This window comes from Ovis canadensis, chromosome 4, assembly GCF_042477335.2.
Source record: "Ovis canadensis isolate MfBH-ARS-UI-01 breed Bighorn chromosome 4, ARS-UI_OviCan_v2, whole genome shotgun sequence".
In the NCBI taxonomy this organism is placed as follows: Eukaryota; Metazoa; Chordata; class Mammalia; order Artiodactyla; family Bovidae; genus Ovis; species Ovis canadensis.
The window spans coordinates 96,989,623-97,011,908 of record NC_091248.1 but is presented as its reverse complement, the minus strand read 5'-3'; the positions used below and the strand labels follow the sequence as shown (position 1 = coordinate 97,011,908).

Genomic DNA, 22,286 nt, shown 5'->3' with positions numbered 1-22,286 from the left:
AAAACAATCTGTTTTACTGGAAAACCATTAGTGAAGGAACTTTTGCTTATATTTTACCAGACACTGTGCTGGGTTGTGATGCCATCATAAAAACAATCTGTTTTACTGGAAAGCCACTACTGAAGGAATTAACATGTTATGTATATAAATGACCTGAAAAGAAATACAACTGATAGCTTTCAAATAGCGAAATATAATGTGTGAAGTGTGTCTTAACCTGAGTTAAGAGTTTTCTTGTTTATACATGTTCCCAATAAAGATGCAAAGGAAGGGGTGATAGAAAAAGGAAAGCAGGGACTTCTCTGGTGGTCCAGCAGTTAAGACTCTGCTTCCATTGAAGTGGGCACCCAAGTTCAATACTGGTCAGGGAAAGGAAGATCCCACATGTCGCATGATGTGGCCAAAAAAATAAAATAAAACTTAAATTTAAAAAAAAAAAGAAAGAAAGAAAAGAAAAAGGAAAGCAGAGGGAATTCCCTGGTAGCCTACTGGTTAGGATTCCAGGCTTTCACTGCTGTGTCCCAGGTTCAGTCTCTGGTTGGGGAACTGACATCTCACAAGCCGCACTGTGCAGCCAAAAAAAAGAAAAGAAAAAAGGAAAGCAGAGTCATGACAGACGTGCCAAGTCATCAGTTTAGTGTAAGGGTAAAATGCAAAACAACAACTCACTAATAAATGCATTTCGCAAAAGAGCAACTAGTATCAGCAAAACCTTTACATAACACATAGAGAGTTCAACAACAAACAAGGCCTGCCTTCAAGGTGTTTGTGTATGCAGTCTGGGACCACAGCGCTTCGCACACGCCTCTGATTTACAATTTAACACCTTATATTACAGATGGTTGTTTATGTAACTAGTTCCACAACTGATTCAACCTGAGAACAGGGGCTGTGTTTTATAATTCTTTATACCCCTTGCACATCCTTACAGAATGCTGGCTAGGAATAAGAAGCCATCATTGAATGAATATGAAGGACGGACTCCTCTGAGTGGGGTCATCAGAAAGGTGTCACAGAGAGGAAAGGACACTAAGCATTTCCACAAAGACAGGAACGCACATTCCAGCGAGAGCCAAAGGGCAGTGTGGATACAGTGCAGGCCATGACGCAGGAGAACGTAGCTCAGACAGAAGGCCTGGCGGCCTCAGGGAGAGCTCCGTTTTATTCCCAGGCATCGAAGAGCCACAGGAGTATTTTCAGGGAGGGGAATGACAAACTCCCAGCTCTCCTCTGAGACGATTACTTGGGCCACTGTGCAAAGGAGGGATTAGGGGAGACGTGGGGTGTCTAGGGCAGATCAGTGGAATTTCACTGCAAATTACTCAAGTGAGATTCAGTAATGACTTAAACAAGGATGGTGGTGATATAAAGAGCCAGCAAGAGTAGGAGCTCTGAGCAGTATCCAGGGGCTATACAGGGAAAGATGGGAGGCAGATGAGGGAAGATAAATGTCACAGAGACAGAAGTAAACAGCAAGGAGGAGCAGAGATGAAGCCTTCTGAAGGGATGCTCTTCATCAGGGGCCAGGAAAAGCCAAGTCTTTGCAGGTAGTTGAAGACTGGCTTTGTGTCAGAAACCGTGTGTGCCTTAGTCACTTAGTCATGTCCAACTCTCTGCAACCCCATGGAATGGGTCCCACCAGGTCTTCTGTCCATGGAATTCTCCAGGCAAGAATACAGGAGTGGGTAGCCATTCCCTTCTCCAGGGGATCTTCCCAACCCAGGGATCAAACCCGGGTCTCCTCCATTGCAAGTAGATTCTTTACTGTCTGAGCCACCAGGGAAAGCCAGCAGTAATATTTAGATTCAACGAGAAACTTAACATTGTCTGGCCCACTAGAGGGCTTCCCAGGTGGTGCCAGTGGTGAAGAACCTGCCTGCCAATGCAGGAGACATAAAAGATGTGGGTTCGATCAGTTAGGAAGATCCTCTCTGGGAAAGCATGGCAATCCACTCGAGTATTCTTGCCTAGAGAATCCCAACGACACCACTGATAAACAAACAAGGACTTATGAGGGATACACGGTCTAATTAAAAGGTAGGACCTTGCTGAGGGAAGTTAAGTGCTATCAGCTCAGGGAGCCAGGACTCAGTAGAGAAGGCACAGAGCAGGCCCTTCAATAAGAAACCACATGGAAGACAGCCCAACTTGCTAAATTATCTCAAATAATAACTTAGGTTAGAAATAAACACTGATATTTGACCACCCAACTATGTTTGACGGGCAGGTGGTGAATACAGTGTCCTCCACTGCTGGCCATGTGCCCAAGATTCCCAGCCTACAGGGTTCAACACTACGATTTCAAAATATAAAACTCCATTTTTTCCCAGAGAACACTGCCCCAGAGCATATAACACATTTTTCTATAAGAGTTAAGGCAACAAAAATGGGGCTGTCACCTCTAAGTCATATACAGAAAGCCCCCTACACACGAAACTTCAAGTTGTGCACTTTCAAAGATGTGGACGTGCCCCTGTATGCCAGCTGTTGTGCTGTACCACTATACTTTTCAAGGTACTCTGCTGTAAGAGTTAAAATGTTTTTTGTGTTTGTTTTCAATGTATTATTTGTGTGAAAAGTATTATAAACCTATTACAGTCCAGCACTATGTAGCCAATTGTGTCAGTTAGGAACCTAAGTTATTTTTGTTGGACTTACGAAGGCACTCTTGAAACAGAACTCAATCATGTGTAGTGGAGTTACTGTAACTAGAAAAGGAATAATAAGCACATCACTAATCTTTAAAATTAAGTCTGAAAGGGTTATCCCTTAGATTGTCCAAGTCCTAAGAGTCTGCTATGTCACTGTTAGTCCATCTATGAGCAGAAACTTAATTAACAAAACCTGCTCAAGAAAGGTGAACACAATGCAAACTCATGATGGCTACAGAGCTATCTGAACATCTATCTCAGCAGGTCTCTTTACTTAATTTCTCCATATCAAGTCAACGAAACCATCAATGATAAAGGAAAAGGCTGTCAGTGTTAGGGACCAAACGACGGTCTCTAGGACCTGAGTCATGTTTACCAGAAAGAGACAGGATATGTGCTCATCCTGCCTGGCCAATCATGTAACGCCAGCTACTCCTGGAACTGAGACAAAGAACTGCCTGTATATAAGCCGCCATACTCCTTTGTTCGGGGCTCTTGTCGGATTCCCTTGTGTGGGATGAGACTTGGGCCCTAGCGCGCTAGGAATAAACAAACTCCCTTCTTGCGTTTGCAATACTGTGGTGGACTTGCTCTCTCGGTCAGTTCGGAGATACGGGCTCGGAGCATAACATCTGGGGGCTCGTCCGGGATCTCCGTCCCGCTGGGGAGGACAACTCTCCTGGTAGAAGGGAGTAACCTCGTTAAGAGATAAGAGCTCTGAGCACCGGTGCTAACGTTGCAGAAGCCCAGATTAAGTCCAGGGCCCGGTATCGTACTGGGGAAGCATCTGGCTGTAAAGTGCAGAGGCAAGTCAGTGTAAGGCCGGGGCCTGGTTTCGTGCTGGGGAGGCAGCTGGCTCTGGTTACTGGGTTAAGTCCAGCGTAAGGCCGGGGCCCAGTTTCGTGCTGGGGAGGCGGCTGGCTCTGTGAACATCCTGCAGGTAAGATTGAGTGCATTGTCGGTGGCCACCTTGTGTTTGTTATCTGTTTGTCTATCTGTGGTGTCTGCGTTGCTCTTTGTGTGCTCTGTTGGCTCCCAGTGTACTTTTCTCTGATCATGGGACAAAGAACTTCTACTCCTTTATCTCTTATGATTAACCACTTCTCTGATTTCAAGTCTAGAGCTCAGAATCTTTCGTTACTGGTAAAGAAGAGCAAACTGGTGACTTTCTGTTCCGCCGAGTGGCCCACCTTTGATGTTGGATGGCCACAAGAGGGAACCTTCAATCCCCAAATTATCCAGGCAGTTAAAGAGAGGGTGTTTACTCCTAGTCCTGCCGGGCACCCAGATCAGACTCCCTACATTCTGGTCTGGCAGGATCTAGTGAGAAACCTGCCGAAATGGCTTAAACCCTTTGTTCTCGCTCCTCCTAAACCTCCCCGTCCCTCTTCCCCAACTCCAACCTCGCCAAGCCCACAGGTGCTAGTCATGAAGGCTTCCGAAGAAAAAGAAGGAAAAAAGGAAGAGAATCGACCAAAGCCGGTCTTCCAGGAATCTTCTCTGTATCCTAATCTGATAGATCTGGAGACCGAATTGTTTCCACCCCCGTATGCAGATCCACATCCGCCCTTGCTTCCACAGGTTCCACAGGTTTCATCGGGAGAAGCCACGAGGAGAACTGAGCCTTCAGCTCCTCCCAGAGAAGGGGGCCCCACCCAGGGAACTCGGGGAAGAACAAGAAAAATGGCCAGCATAGCGGAAGAAGACCCAGAAGTCCCCTCCTCCACTGTTCACGCGTTTCCGGTCCGGGCGGGACCAGCCAGAGAGGGTGGAGAGCGGACATATCAGTATTGGCCCTTTTCCACTAGTGATTTGTACAATTAGAAAACCCAGACTCCCTCCTTCTCTGAAAAACCACAGGGTCTTATTGATCTTTTAGAGTCTATCCTTTTTACTCACAATCCCACTTGGGATGATTGTCGGCAACTGTTACAGGTGCTTTTCGCTACAGAGGAGCGCGAGCAGATCCTGTCAGAAGCTCAGAAGAATGTGCCAGGGGTGGATGGGAGGCCCACAATACAGCCTAACCTCATTGAGGAGGGGTTCCCCTTGGTGCGACCCAACTGGGACTTCGAGCGCGCTGAAGATAGGGAGCATCTCCGGGTGTACCATCAGACTCTTATGGCCGGCCTTAGAGCGGCCGCCAGGAAGCCAACTAATTTGGCCAAAATAAATTCAGTGAGGCAGGAACCAAATGAGAGCCCAACAGCCTTCCTTGAAAGGATAATGAAAGCTTTTAGACAGTATACCCCTATGGACCCACAGGCAGATGAGTCACGAGCGGCAGTTATGTTAGCATTTATAAATCAAGCAGCCCCCGATTTTAGAAAAAAGTTACAAAAGATAGAGAGGTTAAATGAACAATCCTTGCAAGATCTAGTGAGGGCAGCCGAGAGAGTTTTTAATCACAGAGAGACCCCAGAAGAGAGAGAGGACCGCATTAAAAGAAAAAAAAGAAAATTTAGAGCTGAAGAAAACCATAAAAATCAAAAAGAGCTGGCCCAGATATTTTTTGCTGGGGTTAAAAACAAAAACAGGTTCCAGAAAGAGAAAAAACTGGACTCAAAAACTGAAAAAAAAAACGACAAGGCGTAAGCTTGAGAAAAACCAATGTGCATTTTGTAAAGAGTTTGGACATTGAAAAGATAAATGCCCCAAGAAAAATCTAAAAGAGGGGCCCAAGAATCCCAAGAACAAGACTCCCTCTCCAGACAGTCATATCCTCTACACGGGTGAGGATAGCAACTAGGGGGGTCAGGGCTTGAAGCCCCTCCCCGAGTCCTGGGTAACTATAAATGTGGAGGGGAAACCGGTTGGCTTCATGGTGGACACAGGAGCCCAATACTCAGTCTTAAACCAAAAAGATGGACCCATGTCTAAAAAAAGTAGCTGGGTGCAGGGAGCAACCGGGACTAAACGATATGGATGGACTACAAAACGGCATGTGAACTTGGGGGCCCACCAGGTAACCCATTCTTTTCTGGTGATACCTGAGTGTCCAGCGCCCTTGTTGGGAAGGGATTTACTGTCTAAAGTAAATGCCCAAATTCATTTCGACCACAGACAAGTGTCGGTTTTAGATGGGACCGGGCATCCTCTTCAGGTCTTGTCTCTGGCATTAAAAGATGAATACAGACTCTACTTGCCAGAGGCCCCAGCAACAATAAGCCCTGAAGTACAACCATGCATTCAAAGATACCCTCAGGCCTGGGCTGAAACAGCAGGAATGGGACTAGCCAAACAGAGGCCCCTATCATTGTGGAACTGAAAGCCAGTGCTTCCCTGGTGAGGGTACGACAGTATCCCATGAGTCAAGAGGCTCAACAAGCAATTACTCCTCATATACAACGCCTCATAGACGCTGGGGTCCTGAAAAGGTGCCGGTCCCTGTGGAACACTCCCCTGTTGCCTGTAAAAAAGCCTGGGGGAACTGATTTTAGACCGGTTCAAGATCTACGAGAAGTCAACAAACGGGTAAATGATATTCATCCTATGGTTCCTAACCCTTATACATTGCTAAGCAACTTGCCTCCAAACTACATTTGGTACACTGTTTTAGATTTAAAAGATGCCTTTTTCAGTTTGCCTCTTGCCCCCGCAAGCCAAGAGATCTTTGCCTTCGAATGGCAGGAAGACGGTGGTCAGACCCCTGTGCAGCTGACATGGACTCGCTTACCACAGGGTTTCAAAAACTCGCCCACGTTATTTAATGAGGCCCTGGACGAAGACCTCCATGAGTATCGGGTTGAACACCCTACCATTGTTTTATTACAATATGTTGATGACCTTATGCTGGCAGCGGCTACAGAGAAAGAGTGCCAAGAGGCAACAGGTGACCTTCTCCAAACCTTGGGGACTTTAGGTTACAGGGCTAGTGCCAAAAAGGCCCAGATTGCCAAGCAAGAGGTTACATACCTAGGTTATAAGATAAAACAGGGCCAGAGGTGGCTAACACAGGCTATGAAAGAAATCATCCTCCAGATCCCTGAGCCGGCTAACCCTAGACAAGTGAGAAAATTTCTGGGAACGGTGGGATATTGCCGGTTATGGATCTTGGGGTTTGCAGAAAAGGCCAGGCCTCTATACGAAGGGACCAAAAAAAACAAGGACTGGAAATGGACTGAGCCAATGAACGAGGCCTTCCAAGAGCTCAGGCGAGCCTTGCTAAAAGCTCCTGCCCTTGCCCTCCCTGATCCATCTAAGCCTTTCCAATTATCTGTAGATAAAAAGCGGGGGATAGGAAAAGGGGTACTAACACAGAGATGGGGACCATGAAAGCGACCTGTAGCTTACCTTTCCAGAGACTGGACCCAGTGGCAGCCGGATGGCCACCTTGCCTCCGTATCATCGTGGCCACCGCGCTCTTAGTCCATGATGCTGATAAACTGACTTATGGACAGAGACTCTTGGTCTCCACTCCTGATGCCATAGAGAGAGTTTTAAAGCAACCCCCAGGTAAATGGATTTCTAATGCCCGCTTGACGCACTACCAGGCCTTGCTACTTGACACCCCACGGATTCATTTCCAAACGCCCTGCACTCTAAATCCGGCCACTCTTTTGCCCAATCCGGGAGAAAATAGCCCCCTCCATGATTGTGATGAGATACTGGCCGGGGTAACAGCAATGCGAAAGGACTTAACCGATACTCCACTGGATAACAGTGAGCTAAAATGGTTCACAGATGGCAGCAGTTATGTAAAAGATGGACAGAGACGGGCGGGAGCCGCAGTAGTAGATGACTCTGGACAGACGATATGGGCAGAGGCCCTTCCCCCGGATACCTCAGCACAAAAGGCAGAGTTAACTGCCCTGATTCAAGCATTAGAGAGAGCCAAAGGAAAAAAAATAACTATTTTCACTGACAGTTGCTATGCTTTTGGCACAGTACACATCCAGGGCCCGATATATCGGGAACGGGGGTTTTTAACAGCTGAAGAAAAAAAAGTTAAAAACTTGCCTGAAATCCGTAGACTTTTAGAGGCTGTACAGATGCCTTGAGCTGTGTCAACAGTACACGTACCTGGACATCAGAAGGGTGACAGCCCCACGGCACGAGGGAATCGTGCCGCAGACCTGGCAGCTCGAAAAGTAGCTGATAAAGATTTTATCACCCCTGTGTTGGCGATCGGACTTCCACCTCCAGGTATAGGAACTCTGCCCCCAACCCCTGAGTATTCATCCACAGACTTTGCTTAGATCCAAAAACACACCAACCTTCAAAAAGATAAAGATGGATGGTACCGAGACTCAGACGGCTACTTGATACTCCCTGCTCAGCTGGGACGGCAACTATGTGAGCATTTGCACTTGTCTACTCATCTGAAAAAAAAGAAGACTCTGATGCTCTTTCAAACTGCGCGCCTGTGATTTCCCCGGCACCAGACAACTGTAAAGAACATAGTGCACGCTTGTAAGGCGTGTCAACAGATGAGGCCAGGAAAAGGACAACATGCAGGACTGAGGTATCGGGAAAAAGGACCAGGGCAACACTGGAAAATAGATTTCACCGAGGTAAGGTCAGGTCGATGGTATCGGGCCTTGGGTGCATTGCAACCACGTACGCCCAGCTGCTTCAGCAGAGCAGGAAGACGCTAAAAAAAAATGGAAAGCATCTTTGCACCCGTCCAACCCCTTGAGGCTAAAGCTTCGAAGGCGCCAACAGGACCAGGACAACTCGGCTGGGCCATCTTGTGGATGACCCAGTTACTCTGCTCCGGAGTTGCCAGCGTGAACCCGCATCAACCCGTCAAAATCACCTGGAAGCTGCAAAATGGACTAACACGAGAGGTGCTAAACTCCACTACCGCAATACATCCACCAAACACATGGTGGCCAGACTTGTACCTTGACCTTAAGCCGATGGTAAATGTGCCTTGGGCTAGGGGTTATCTCCGAAAACAAGGGTTCTGGGCATGCCCAGGCGCACCCAGACATGACTGGAAGACCTGTGGGGGGGCACAAGACTCTTATTGTAAAACTTGGGATTGTGTTACTTCTAATGATGGACCTCGGCGCTGGGAAGTAAGAAATCGAGATTTACTTAATTTTTCATTCGCCAAGCCCCTCCCTAGGGTCCTCGGAGATCCAACTTTTAGCTGTGAAAGTTGCAATTATGCACAAGTCAGAATAAGGTTCAATCCAGAAAAAAGCAAAAAAGAGGGGACCTGGATCTCTGGCCTATCTTGGGGGCTACAAATGAGAGAATCAGGAGGGTTTGGGGTTGATGGGAAAGGGATTATAATAGTGAGCCAGGTCTTAGAGCCAATTCTTGTACACAGTATCGGGCCCAACAAAGTAGAAAAGCTGGCTGTAACCCCCCGCCTAACGACTTCCATGCCAACATCTTTGGCAGTGAGCCCCAAAGCAGAAGCGCTCGCTAAAATAGATCCCCTATGGAAGCTGATTAGGGCAGCTTATGCCACCCTAAATCAGACCCATCCTGAGGCAACTAAATCTTGTTGGTTATGTTACAACTTCATTCCCCCTTATTATGAAGCAGTAGGCCTCAATGCCTCTTATGACTTGGCCAACAGCACCGATCCTCCTCAATGTCATTGGGGGGACCAAAAGGTGGGTCTGACGATGAAAGAGGTATGGGGAAAGGGCTTATGCATGGGCACGGTGTTACCAGCAAAGTCTCCACTTTGTGTGCATGTCGTCGAGCCTGATGATTTGCCTGTAGCTAAATGGTTAATACCTCAAATGGGGGGATGGTGGGTCTGTTCACACATGGGGCTAACTCCATGCCTGAATAGCTCAATCTTTGACCCCAAAGAAAAATTCTGTGTTATGGTGGCTGTCATGCCAAAGATTCTGTACCGACCAGAAAAAGCAATATATGATTATTGGGCCCAGAAATTAACTCTAAATCCTCCAAAAAGAACTTATAAAGTTAAGAGGGAACCTCTTACCGCCATAACCATAGCAACTATGTTCCGTCTTGGAATAGCCAGGGCTGGACCAGAATAACAGCTCTGTCCCTGCAAAAGCCAAGGATTTAACTCCCTGAGAGCGGCCACAGATGAAGACATTACTCGTATACAGCAATCTATTAGTCATTTAAAATCGTCTCTAACTTCTCTATCTGAAGTAGTTCTGCAAAACAGGAGGGGATTAGATCTGCTTTCTGCAACAAGGGGGACTCTGTGCCGCCCTAGGAAAAGAGTGCTGTTTCTATTCGGATCATACAGGAATAGTTAGAAAATCTAAGGCCAAAGTGAGAGAAGGACTAGCCCAACGTAAATGAGAACGTGAGGCTCAACAGGGATGGTTTAAATCTTGGTTTCAACAATCCCCTTGACTGACTACCTTAATCTCCACCTTGCTAGGACCCCTGCTAGTACTTTTACTAATGCTTACCTTCGGCCCATGTATTATCAATAGACTTGTAGCCTTTGTAAAGGAACGCATAAATACAGTACAGCTGTTTGTGCTTTGACAACAATATCAAACTGTGTCTCAGGACCCAGAGGAAGATTCCTCTATATGATCTAAGGACAGGCAGAAATGTTAGGGACCAAACGACGGTCTCTAGGACCTGAGTCATGTTTACCAGAAAGAGACAGGATATGCGCTCATCCTGCCTGGCCAATCATGTAACGCCAGCTACTCCTGGAACTGAGACAAAGAACTGCCTGTATATAAGCCGCCATACTCCTTTGTTCGGGGCTCTTGTCGGATTCCCTTGTGTGGGATGAGACTTGGGCCCTAGCGCGCTAGGAATAAACAAACTCCTTTCTTGCGTTTGCAATACTGTGGTGGACTTGCTCTCTCGGTCAGTTCGGAGATACGGGCTCGGAGCATAACAGTCAGAAGTACAAATGTTCTTATTCTTCTCACTTTTATTTGTGACTTAATAATAGCACAGGGATGCTAATGCATTCTCTTTATCTAAAACCAATCTCTGAGAAAGTAAAGCCTTTGTGTTTCCACAGGTTGGGGGAAAAAAAAATCACTTATCCCAAAAGGGCAGTACAAATAGTTTAAATGACTGAGACCAAGTTATTAACCAAACAGAAAATGCCCAAGTTCCTTTTCAGGCATAAGATGAAGAAAGACCATTTAAAACTTCACAAATTCACCTCTACTTTTACCACAGAAATTATTGTTCTAATGCTCTCCGGTGTACAATCACTACTTTATCAATTCTCCATTAAGTCATCTCCCAAGTAGACTGTCATCTCTCAACAGTTCTTGAAAGAAGCATCTTGGAGACCACATTGCAATGTCTCTACATTGAAAAGAAACTCCTGAAGTCAACTCACTAGAGCTGCACTGGGATCCATTTGCAGAACCAAGGTAAGTAAGTAAACATGTTCTTAAAACTTCAAGGTAGTAAGCCTACTTGAGCCCAGTGATAAAAGATGCCTGCTCCCCAAATAAAAAAAGGGATCTGACAGAGCGAGAAGCAAATTAGTGGACAAGAGCAAGAGTGTCTTCCCTTCTCTTTTTTTTCTTCCTGCCTCCCCCACTCCTTCCCTTCCTCCCTCTCCCATGTTTGCCTGCTCTCCAGAACAGAGTGAAAGCCAACCATACAAATGAATTCAAAAGTAACAGCTCTCCTCCAGAAAGTGGCGTAAATGTCATGCAATCAGTCTCTTGACTTGACCCCATTCCTCCTAAGGGCTATCAGTGACTGATCCTCACACTACATATTTTACAATACATTATTTTACGAAAAAATCTTTAAAATAGTCACATAAGTCAAGGGAGTGAGTATACTGTATATTTTATAAAGAAAGTGAAGGAATGGTAAAATAACCCACTCAAGCTGATGAAAGATTTATTTGCAAGTTATTAAATTTGACTTGTTCGTGACTTCTGATTTTGAGACATCACATGAGTTGCCCAGATCAATGCTGTTATTTCTGCTTGACAACAATGAACTTTTTAACTACGAATCAATTTAGAAGTTTACAATACATACTGACAAACTATAGGAAATAACAATTCTCAAAAGAGTACATGGCCTCATTAGTAACCAAATATATATATACACCTGAGATCAATTAATTTCCATTCTTTAGAAATTTAAGTGGCAGAGAATGTTTGAATGATGACAGTCAATGCAACTTGATGAGATATACCAACATGTTCTCACCCAGTGCCGGTGGGAATGTAATTTGGTTCCAACAGAACAAGAGAAAACTCTACACATGGACATCACCAGATGGTCAACACCGAAATCAGACTGATTATATTCTTTGCAGCCAAAGATGGAGAAGCTCTATACAGTCAACAAAAACAAGACCAGGAGCTGACTGTGGCTCAGATCATGAACTCCTTATTGCCAAATTCAGACTTAAACTGAAGAAAGTAGGGAAAACCACTAGACCATTCAGGTATGACTTAAATCAAATCCCTTATGATTATACAGTGGAAGTGAGGAATAGATTTAAGGGCCTAGATCTGAGAGATAAGAGTGCCTGATGAACTATAGACAGAGGTTAGTGACATTGTACAGGAGACAAGGATCAAGACCATCCCCATAGAAAAGAAATGCAAAAAAAGCAAAATGGCTGTCTGGGCAGGCCTTACAAATAGCTGAGAAAAGAAGAGAGGCGAAAAACTAAGGAGGAAAGGAAAGATATAAGCATCTGAATGCAGAGTTCCAAAGAATAGCAAGAAGAAATAAGAAAGCCTTCTTCAGCGATCAATGCAAAGAAATAGAAGACAAGAACAGAATGGGAAAGACTAGAGATCTCTTCAAGAAAATTAGAGATACCAAGGGAACATTTCATGCAAAGATGGGCTTGATAAAGGACAGAAATGGTCTGGACCTAACAGAAGCAGAAGATACTAAGAGGAGGTGGCAAGAATACACAGAAGAACTGTACAAAAAAGATCTTCACAACCCAGATAATCATGATGATGTGATCACTAATCTAGAGACAGACATCTTGGAATGTGAAGTCAAGTGGGCCTTAGAAAGCATCACTACGAACAAAGCTAGCGGAGGTGATGGAATTCCAGTGGAGCTGTTTCAAATCCAGAAAGATGATGCTGTGAAAGTGCTGCACTCAATATGCCAGCAATTTGGAAAACTCAGCAGTGGCCACAGGACTGGAAAAGGTCAGTTTTCATTCCAATACCAAAGAAAGGCAATGCCAGAGAATGCTCAAACTACCACATAATTGCACTCATCTCACATGCTAGTAAAGTAATGCTCAAAGTTCTCCAAGCCAGACTTCAGCAATATGTGAACAGTGAACTTCCTGATGTTCAAGCTGGTTTTAGAAAAAGCAGAGGAACCAGAGATCGAACTGCCAACATCCGCTGGATCATGGAAAAAGCAAGAGAGTTCCAGAAAAACATCTATTTCTGCTTTATTGACTATGCCAAAGCCTTTGACTGTGTGGATCACAATCAACTGCAGAAAATTCTGAAAGAGACGGGAATACCAGACCACCTAACCTGCCTCTTTCAGATAGAACTGGACATGGAACAACAGACTGGTTCCAAATAGGAAAAGGAGTATGTCAAGGCTGTATATTGTCACCCTGCTTATTTAACTTCTATGCAGAGTACATCATGAGAAACGCTGGACTGGAAGAAACACAAGCTGGAATCAAGATTGCCAGGAGAAATATCAATAACCTCAGATATGCAGAAGATACCACCCTTATGGCAGAAAGTGAAGAGGAGCTAAAAAGCCTCTTCATGAAAGTGAAAGAGAAGAGTGAAAAAGTTGGCTTAAAGCTCAAAATTCAGAAAACGAAGATCATGGCATCTGGTCCCATCACTTCATGGGAAATAGATGGGGAAACATTAGAAACAGTCTCAGACTTTATTTTGGGAGGCTCCAAAATCACTGCAGATGGTGACTGCAGCCATGAAATTAAAAGACGTTTACTCCTTGGAAGAAAAGTTATGACCAACCTAGACAGTATATTCAAAAGCAGAGACATTACTTTGCTGACTAAGGTCCGTCTAGTCAAGGCTATGGTTTCTCCTATGGTCATGTATGGATGTGAGAGTTGGAATGTGAAGAAGGCTGAGTGCCAAAGAATTGATGCTTTTGAACTGTGGTGTTGGAGAAAACTCTTGAGGGTCCCTTGGACTGCAAGGAGATCCAACCAGTCCATTCTGAAGGAGATCAACCCTGGGATTTCTTTGGAAGGAATGATGCTAAAGCTGAAACTCCAGTACTTTGGCCACCTCATGTGAAGAGTTGACTCATTGGAAAAGACTCTGATGCTGGGAGGGATTGAGGGCAGGAGAAGAAGGGGACAACCAAGGATGAGATGGGTGGATGGCATCACGGACTCAATGGATGTGAGTCTGTGTGAACTCTGGGAGATGGTGATGGACAGGGAGGCCTGGCGTGCTGTGATTCATGGGGTCGCAAAAAGTCAGACACGACTCAGCGACTGAACTTATGAACTTAAGTGCAATGAAATACTCAACAAATCTTAAAAATGTTCATTGTATATATAGGACAGGAAACTCTACTCAATATTCTGTAATGACCTACATGGGAAAAGAATCTAAAGAATGACTATATGTAGATGTAAAATTGATTTATTTTGCTACATACCAGAAACTAATACAGCACTGCAAATAAACTATTTGTTGTTGTTGTCTAGTCACTAAGTCATGTTCAACAGGCTCCTCTGTCCATGGGATTTCCCAGACAGGAATACTGGAGTGGGTTGCTACTTCTTCACCGAAGGATCTTCCCAACCCAGGGATCAAACCTGCATCTCCTGCTTGGCAGGCAGATTCTTTACCACTGAGTCACACGGGAAGCCCCAAACTCAACTACAATTCAGTAAAATTACTTTTTGAAAGATGTTCATAGTGTCTGCTCTGGTGATTTCACCTCAAAGGATTTGTTCAAAGGAAAGAATCAGTCACAAGATTCTCCACCCCACCTAAGAATGTTCATCCCTCTCTCTCTCCTAGATTCAGCATTGTTCTTTAGGTGTATAGGGCACTGAAAAGTTGGCTCCAGGCAGTTTTACACCTGCTTTTTTTTTTAATTGAGAAACACATTCTATATGATTAGAATGCAATGTAGCTACCCCTTCCCCTCTTCCAATTCCCACTTTCAACTTAGTTCAGTTCAGTCACTCAGTCGTGTCCAACTCTTTGCGACCCCATGAATCGCAGGATGCCAGCCCTCCCTGTCCATCACCAACTCCCGGAGTTCACTCAGACTCACGTCCATCAAGTCAGTGATGCCATCCAGCCATCTCATCCTCTGTCGTCCCCTTCTCCTCCTGCCCTCAATCCCTCCCAGCATCAGAGTCTTTTCCAATGAGTCAACTCTTCACATGAGGTGGCCAAAGTACTGGAGTTTCAGCTTTAGCATCATTCCTTCCAAAGAAATCCCAGGGCTGACCTCCTTCAGAATGGACTGGCTGGATCTCCTTCCAGTCCAATGGACTCTCAAGAGTCTTCTCCAACACCACAGTTCAAAGCATCAATTCTTCGAGGCCTAGCCTAAACAACCAATAGCAACTAATTCAGGTAGAAGAATACAACCCAACCAGACTCGTCAAAGTCCTTCCTGGTAGGTTTTACCCATAGTCACTGATGGAGTCCTACCTTATTTATGAGGATTCTAGTTCTGAGGCATCATCAGTCTTGAACTGTGGGCTGACCATGGTGCCCACCAGACCAAAAAAAAACTTATCCCAGAAGTGAACATTGCTCTAAGATGCTCTGCAGATCCCAAAGACCCACTTCAGCCCCATTTGACTTACAAGAGAGCCAGTAAATCCCACGGACGGTTAAGCCTGGCTGAGATGGATTTCTGTCACTGAGCAAACCAAGTTCCCTGACTAATATATTAACTTTTATACACTACAGTAAAATGCAGTCAAATGTTAAGACTACCTAACGGTATTTAATTCTCTCCCTCTGAGATGAAACTCAATTCCTCCAGAAAATCGAATGAAATTCTGGAACTTTCAGCTAACAAGGCAGATGTAGCCAAACGAGATATTCGGTACAGAATTTGCTCATTTCATTATTTCAAACAAACTCATTTTTTCTGTCTAAAATAGAGCACCCATGCTATGGGGGAAGCTAAAACAAATCCTAACTTATTCAGTTATTCCATTCTGAGTTAGTGTATCATTTCTATAAAAGGCAGAGCTTCCCCTAAAAGGGATCTACAATATAGAAAATGGATTACTTGTGCAAATACAGAAAGAAAATAGAAAAAAGATATTGGCAATACTGCAAAAATTCTTCCACTTCACATTTGCACTGAACTTCTGGTATTTTCCCCAACCATATTTCACTGGTCAGAAGCAAAGAAAATACTGTATAAGTAACCACACACTAATGAAGGATGTCACTGGACCTCCAAAGAAGACATTCAGATGGCTAACAGGCATGTGAAAAGATGCTCAACATCACTAAATATTAGAGAAATGCAAATTAAAACAACAAGGTACCACTTCATACCTATCAAAATGGCCATCATCAAAAAGTCTAAAAGTGCACATGTTGCTAAGCATATGGAGAAAAGGGAACCCTCCTACACTGCTGGTGAGAATGTAATTTGGTGCAACCACTGTGGAAAACAAATGAAGGTTACTTAAAAAAATAAAAACAGAACTACCATATGATCCAGCAACTCCACTCCTGGGTACATTTCCAGAAAAACAGATAATACTAATTTGAAAAGACAGATGCATCTCAAGGCTCATATCAGCACTACTTGCAATAGACATGACATGAAAACAACCCAAGTGCCCATCAACAGCAAATTTGACTAAGAAGAGGTGGTTGGTACACACACACACACACACACGCACACGCACGCACACAAATGGAGTGTTACTCAGCCATAAAAAAGAATGAAACACTGCCATTTGAAGCAACAATGATGGACCAAGAGAATATTATGCTTAGTGAACTAAGTCTGACACAGAAAGACAAATACTATATGATATCACTTTCATGTAGAATCTACAAAAACAATACAAACGAATGTATGTACAAAACAGAAACAGACTCACGGATATAGAAAACAAAGTTATGGTTGATGAAAAGGAGAGTGAGCAGGAAAGGGACAAATTAGGGGTTTGAGATTAACAGATATAAACTACCACAGAGGAAACAGATAAGCAACAAGAATATGCCACACAGCACAGGGGATTGTACTTATTACCTAGTAATAATCTATAATGGAAGATAATCTGTGAAAATACTACTGAATCACTATGTCATACGCCTGAAACAAACACAATATTACAAATCAACTTCAGTTCAGTTCAGTTCAGTCGTTCATTCGTGTCCGACTCTTTGCGACCCCATAAATTGCAGCACGCCACAACTTATTTCAACTTAAAAAAAAAGAAACAAGGAAAATGTTAGATAAATTTTTTTTCTTAATTTTCCCCTTTGACTCATAACCTAAAGAAAGGCCAAAGAAGCCAAAAATTAGATAATTTAGACCCCACTCTGTATGGTGTCATTTATACTATTGAGAACCTTAAAGAATACCCATCAGTTACATAGATGCACCTAACATTCTGAAATGTAGATAACACCACTGGGAACATTTTATCTTCTATAGTTTGCCACTTTTATTTTTAAAAAACAGGTTTACTGAGATGTAACTGACATACAGCAAACTGTATATATTTAAATTTGGCAAAGTTGTGACATAAATATATACTAGCGAAACCTTTGCCACAATCAATATAATGAATGTACAGCCCTGAAAGTTTCTTAAAGCCACTTTTCTTTTGAGATTTTTATACCTTTTTTAAAATTTCATAATATAGTTGATTTATAATGTTGCATTTGTTTCTGTTGTACAGCAAAGTATATCAGTTATACAAATATCTAGTCTTTTGTAAATTCTTTCCCCATATAGGTCATTACAGATTATCGCATATAGTTCCCTGTGCTATACAGTAGGTCCTTATTAGTTACGCATTTTGTATACAGTAGTCGATTTTCAGGCTTTCCTGGTGGTTCAGTGCTAAAGAATCCACATGCCAGTGGAGGAAACATGGGTTCAATCCCTGGGTCATGAAGATCCCCTGGAGAAGGAAACGGCAACACACTCCAGTATTCCTGCCCAGGAAATCCCATGGAGAGAGGAGCCTGACAGGCTCCATGGAATCACAAAGGAGTCAGAAACAGCTTAGCAGCTAAACAAGTATATATGTCAATCCCAGTCTCCCAATTTCTCTCTCCTACCTCCCTCCCCTCCCCTGGTAACTGTAAGTTTGTTTCCTATACTCATGACTTTATTCCTGTTTTGTAAATAAGTTCATTCGTGCCACTTACTTTAGATTCCACATATAAGCAGTATCATGTGCTGTTTATCTTCCTCTGACTTACTTCACTTAGTATGATAATCTCTAGATCCATCCATATCACTGCAAGGGGCATATCGCTGTCCTTTTTATAACTGAGTAATAGTCCGTTGTATATACGTACCACATCTTCTCTGCCCATTCCTCTGCTGATGGACATTTAGGTTTCTCTACTACTTTTATAATCCCACCGTACTGTTAGGAGAAGCATGCTGACCGAAATCACCCATCCTGGCCAGGAACCAGAGTAACCACTGCATGAGTTACTTCATGACAGAAGTCCTGGTAAGGAACATGGAACTAAACAGCCACCACCAACTGGAAGAATTCGGGAAAGGTCAAAAGGAGACACCATGTGTCCTACCACCCCTCAGAATTCTTCTCGTTTGGCATCCATGTTGGCTGAGCAATGAGTGTGCCACCAGGAAGGGCCCTGCATCAGAATGACAGGCCACAATCTGAAACTAATCCCATCACCATAAAACCAGAGACCGTGCACCATGTGACAGAGCAGTCCTCCTGGGTTCCCTTACCCTCCTGCTCTCTGCCCAGACACCCCTTTCCAATGCAGTCTCTTGCATTCTCAGCACACGTGTCTCCTTGGACAATTCAATTCCGAGTGTTAGATAAGAGCCCCGTGTTAGGCCCTGGAAGGGGTGCCCCCTCCTGCAACAATACCATTTCTCTGCCCATCTCCAGGAAACCACTGATCTGCTTTCTGTCAGTACAGATTTACTTGTATTTTCTACAATTTTATATAAACACAGCCATATAATATGTGTTTTCTAAGACTTGGGTATGACTTAGCAACTGAACAAACAACAACATGGTATGTAGTCTTCTGAGTATGGTATCTTTAACTTAACATGATAGACCTGAGATCCATCCATGTTGTAGTGTGTCTCAAATGTTCATTCCTTTCTGTGGATGAACAGAATGCCATCATGTGGATGCATCACATTCTGCTTATCTGTTCACTAGAGATGGACATACAGACCCACTTTAGAGCTATTATAAACAAAATATTATATGAACATTCATGCACAAGTCTACTCTTCAGATTAGCATATGCTTTCATTTCCTGAAATAGCTGGATCATAGAGTAAGTACGTGTTTAATGTTTTATAAAACCACCATACTGTTTTGCAAAGTGGTTACATCTTTTGACGTTTTCACCAGTAGTGGATGAGTTTCACTTTCTTTATGCCCTCACCAAGATTTGGTATGGTCAGTCCTGAAGTGTAATTTTAACCACTCTAAGCCTGGATGATATCACGGACTCAATGGACGTGAGTCTGAGTGAACTCTGGGAGATGGTGATGGACAGGGAGGCCTGGCGTGCTGCGATTCATGGGGTCGCAAAGAGTCAGACACGACTGAGCGACTGAACTGAACTGAAGAAGTGGGAGAAATATCAATAACCTCAGATATGCAGATGACACCACCCTTATGGCAGAAAGTGAGGAAGAACTAAAGAGCCTCTTGATGAAAGTGAAAGAGGAGAGTGAAAAAGTTGGCTTAAAGTTCAACATTCAGAAAACCAAGATCATGGCATCTGGTCCCATCACTTCATGGCAAATAAATGAGGAAACAGTGGAAACAGTGGCTGACTTTTTTTTCTGGGCTCCAGAATCACTGCAGATGGTGATTGCAGCCATGAAGTTAAAAGACGCTTACTCCTTGGCAGGAAAGTTATGACTAACCTAGACAGCATATTAAAAAACAGACATTACTTTGTCAACAAAGGTCCATCTAGTCAAGGCTACGGTTTTTTTCAGTGGTCATGTATGGATGTGAGAGTGGGACTGTGAAGAAAGCTGAGCGCCGAAGAATTGATGCTTTTGAACTGTGGTGTTGGAGAAGACTCTTGAGAAATCCTTGGACTGCAAGAAGATCCAACCAGTCCATCCTAAAGGAGATCAGTCCTGAGTGTTCATTGGAAGGACTGATATTGAAGTTGAAACTCCAATACTTTGGCCACCTGATGTGAAGAGCTGACTCATTTTAAAAGACCCTGATGCTGGGAAAGATTGAGGGTGGGAGGAGAAGGGGACGACAGAGGATGCGATGGTTGAATGGCATCACTGACTCAATGGACATGAGTTTGGGTAGATTCTGGGAGTTGGTGATGGACAGGGAGGCCTGGCGTGCTGCAGTCCATGGGGTTGCAAAGAGTCAGACACAACTGAGCAGCTGATCTGAACTGAACTGAAGAAGTGTATAGTGTGGTATGCATCATTTCTAGCAATTAAACTAAAAAAAGCTACAGTGCAAAGAGCCAATACCTGCCTGTACAAGTAATGGATTTCTTCTTACTAGAGATACAAACTAAGGACCTAACAACTAAATGATAAGGAAACTATAGAAGAATTTCATATCTTAGATGAACAAAATATCCTTTTAGTTTCCATTTATGATACACATCGTGATTTTGCCAACTGCAAAAACCTTGGCAATTATAGCCAAAGAAATAATTTTTAGAGAAGGCTCATAAAGTAAAGCAATTCTTAGGATTAACATATACACACTACTATATATAAAGTAGACAACCAACTATATATAATTCCTAGGGTATAGCACAGGGAACTATATTCAATATTCTGTGATAAACCATAATGGAAAAGAACATGAAAAAGAATGTAAACATATATATATATATATATATATATATATGTTTGTGTGTGTGTAACTGAATCACTTTGCAGTCAGTACATCTGAAACTAACACAACATTGTAAATGAACTATACCTCATTTAAAAAGGGCTTCCCTAGTGGCTCAGATGGTAAAGCATCTGCCTACAATGCGGGAGACCCTGGTTCGATCCCTGGGTTGGGAAGATCCTCTGGAGAAGGAAATGGCACCCCACTCCAGTACTCTTGCCTGGAAAATCCCATAGATGGAGGAGCTTGGTAGACTACAGTCTATGGGGTCGCAAAGAGTCAGACACGACTGAGCGACTTCACTTTCACTTTCATTTAAAAAACAAAACAATTCAGATAGAAAAACAGACTTTGTTTTAAGGAAGAAGTAATACACCCTTATTTTGAAACATACTCTGTCAGGGTTTCCACAGACCAAAAAGTCTATCATGAACAAAAAAAACTCAAGGTATAAGCTGTTACTGTTGTTCTTGTTCAGTTGCTAAGTCATGTCCAACTCTTTGCGAGCCCATGGACTGTAGCATGCCAGGCTTCCCTGTCTTTTACCACCTCCCAGAGTTTGCTCAAATTCACGCCCATTTACTCAGTGATGCTATCTAACCATCCCACCCTGTGCCACCCTCTTCTCCTTTTGCCTTCAAAGGTATAAATTATTTGTCATTAAATTGTATACACAGACTCTTGTATCCATATATAAAGTCTTCTGGTTCAGGACACCCAGTTTCCCATCACTGTTGGGGTTTCACTCACTTCCCTCAACACTCCAAACCCAACCCCCACAAATACACTCAGGAAAACACTTCTTTTGTTTTTCCTTCCATCCTTCTGGCAAAGCTCCTGCCTAATTTGCTCTCATTGCATCTCAGGATCCATTCTTTCCTCTCCAGTCCTTCATATTCCAGCTATTGGAGGAAGAACAAAATGTATGTGCAGATTAGGTTTATGACCAACATCCCCTGCCCTCTGTGACACCCTGTTTCATAGGAAGCATGCAATACTCTGTCTAAATCTACTCCAACAATCAAGAAATGTTCATCCTTCAAGTTTCACCTCAGATCTCACTTCCACACATGTACAAACCTGAACACTTCTCCTCTAAGTCTCCACACTGTTCATGATCCTTTTACTGTTCTGACTTTGCCAAATAATGATGCCGCATCTGGAATTGCACATTATGGATGGGATGTGCTTCAGGTTGATAAAGAAGTACCCTATGGCCAACAGTAGAGCAGGGTTATCTTTGTTCAAGGATAGATGGTTTATGTTTTTAGATCTGCTCCGAGGGTTCTTTTAATGAATCATCACCCCATACACACTATGAATAAGCCTCAAAGAGCTGGCTTCTTCAGGATAATAATGAATGCCTGGGATTTGTATTTACTCTCAAAGAGATGGTCATGCCCATATGATTCCCCTTTATATACATACAATTATCTTTCTTAATATCTTACTTATTTGCCCACTCCAGGTCTCAGCTGCAACATGCAGGATCTAGTTCTCTGAGACCAGGTATCCAATTCACACTCCCTGCATTGGAAGCACAGTCTTACTATTCTCTGGACCACCAGCAAAGCCCCATAATCATCTTGATGGAGAACAGGAACAGGAAGGTATAAAACCTTGATCATCTGGAATAAGGTCCAGATACATGGGACTTTACAGACACAGAACCATTGGTGCAGCCAGGT

At 43.5% G+C, this 22,286-nt stretch overlaps 1 protein-coding gene across 3 annotated transcripts in view; it reads right to left on the bottom strand.

Annotated features, from left to right (window-relative positions):
* The window catches only part of VPS41 (VPS41 subunit of HOPS complex), a 207,725-nt gene that overhangs the window by 125,610 nt on the left and 59,829 nt on the right, over positions 1-22,286 (bottom strand). Inside the window, exon 5 of one of the 3 annotated variants that reach the window (XM_069588257.1) lies at positions 9,565-9,633. The exons of the other annotated variants lie outside the window; for them this stretch is intronic. Within the exon in view, the coding sequence (XP_069444358.1) occupies positions 9,565-9,633 (69 nt within the window). The remainder of the gene's footprint in view (positions 1-9,564; positions 9,634-22,286) is intronic. 3 annotated transcript variants of the gene reach the window in all.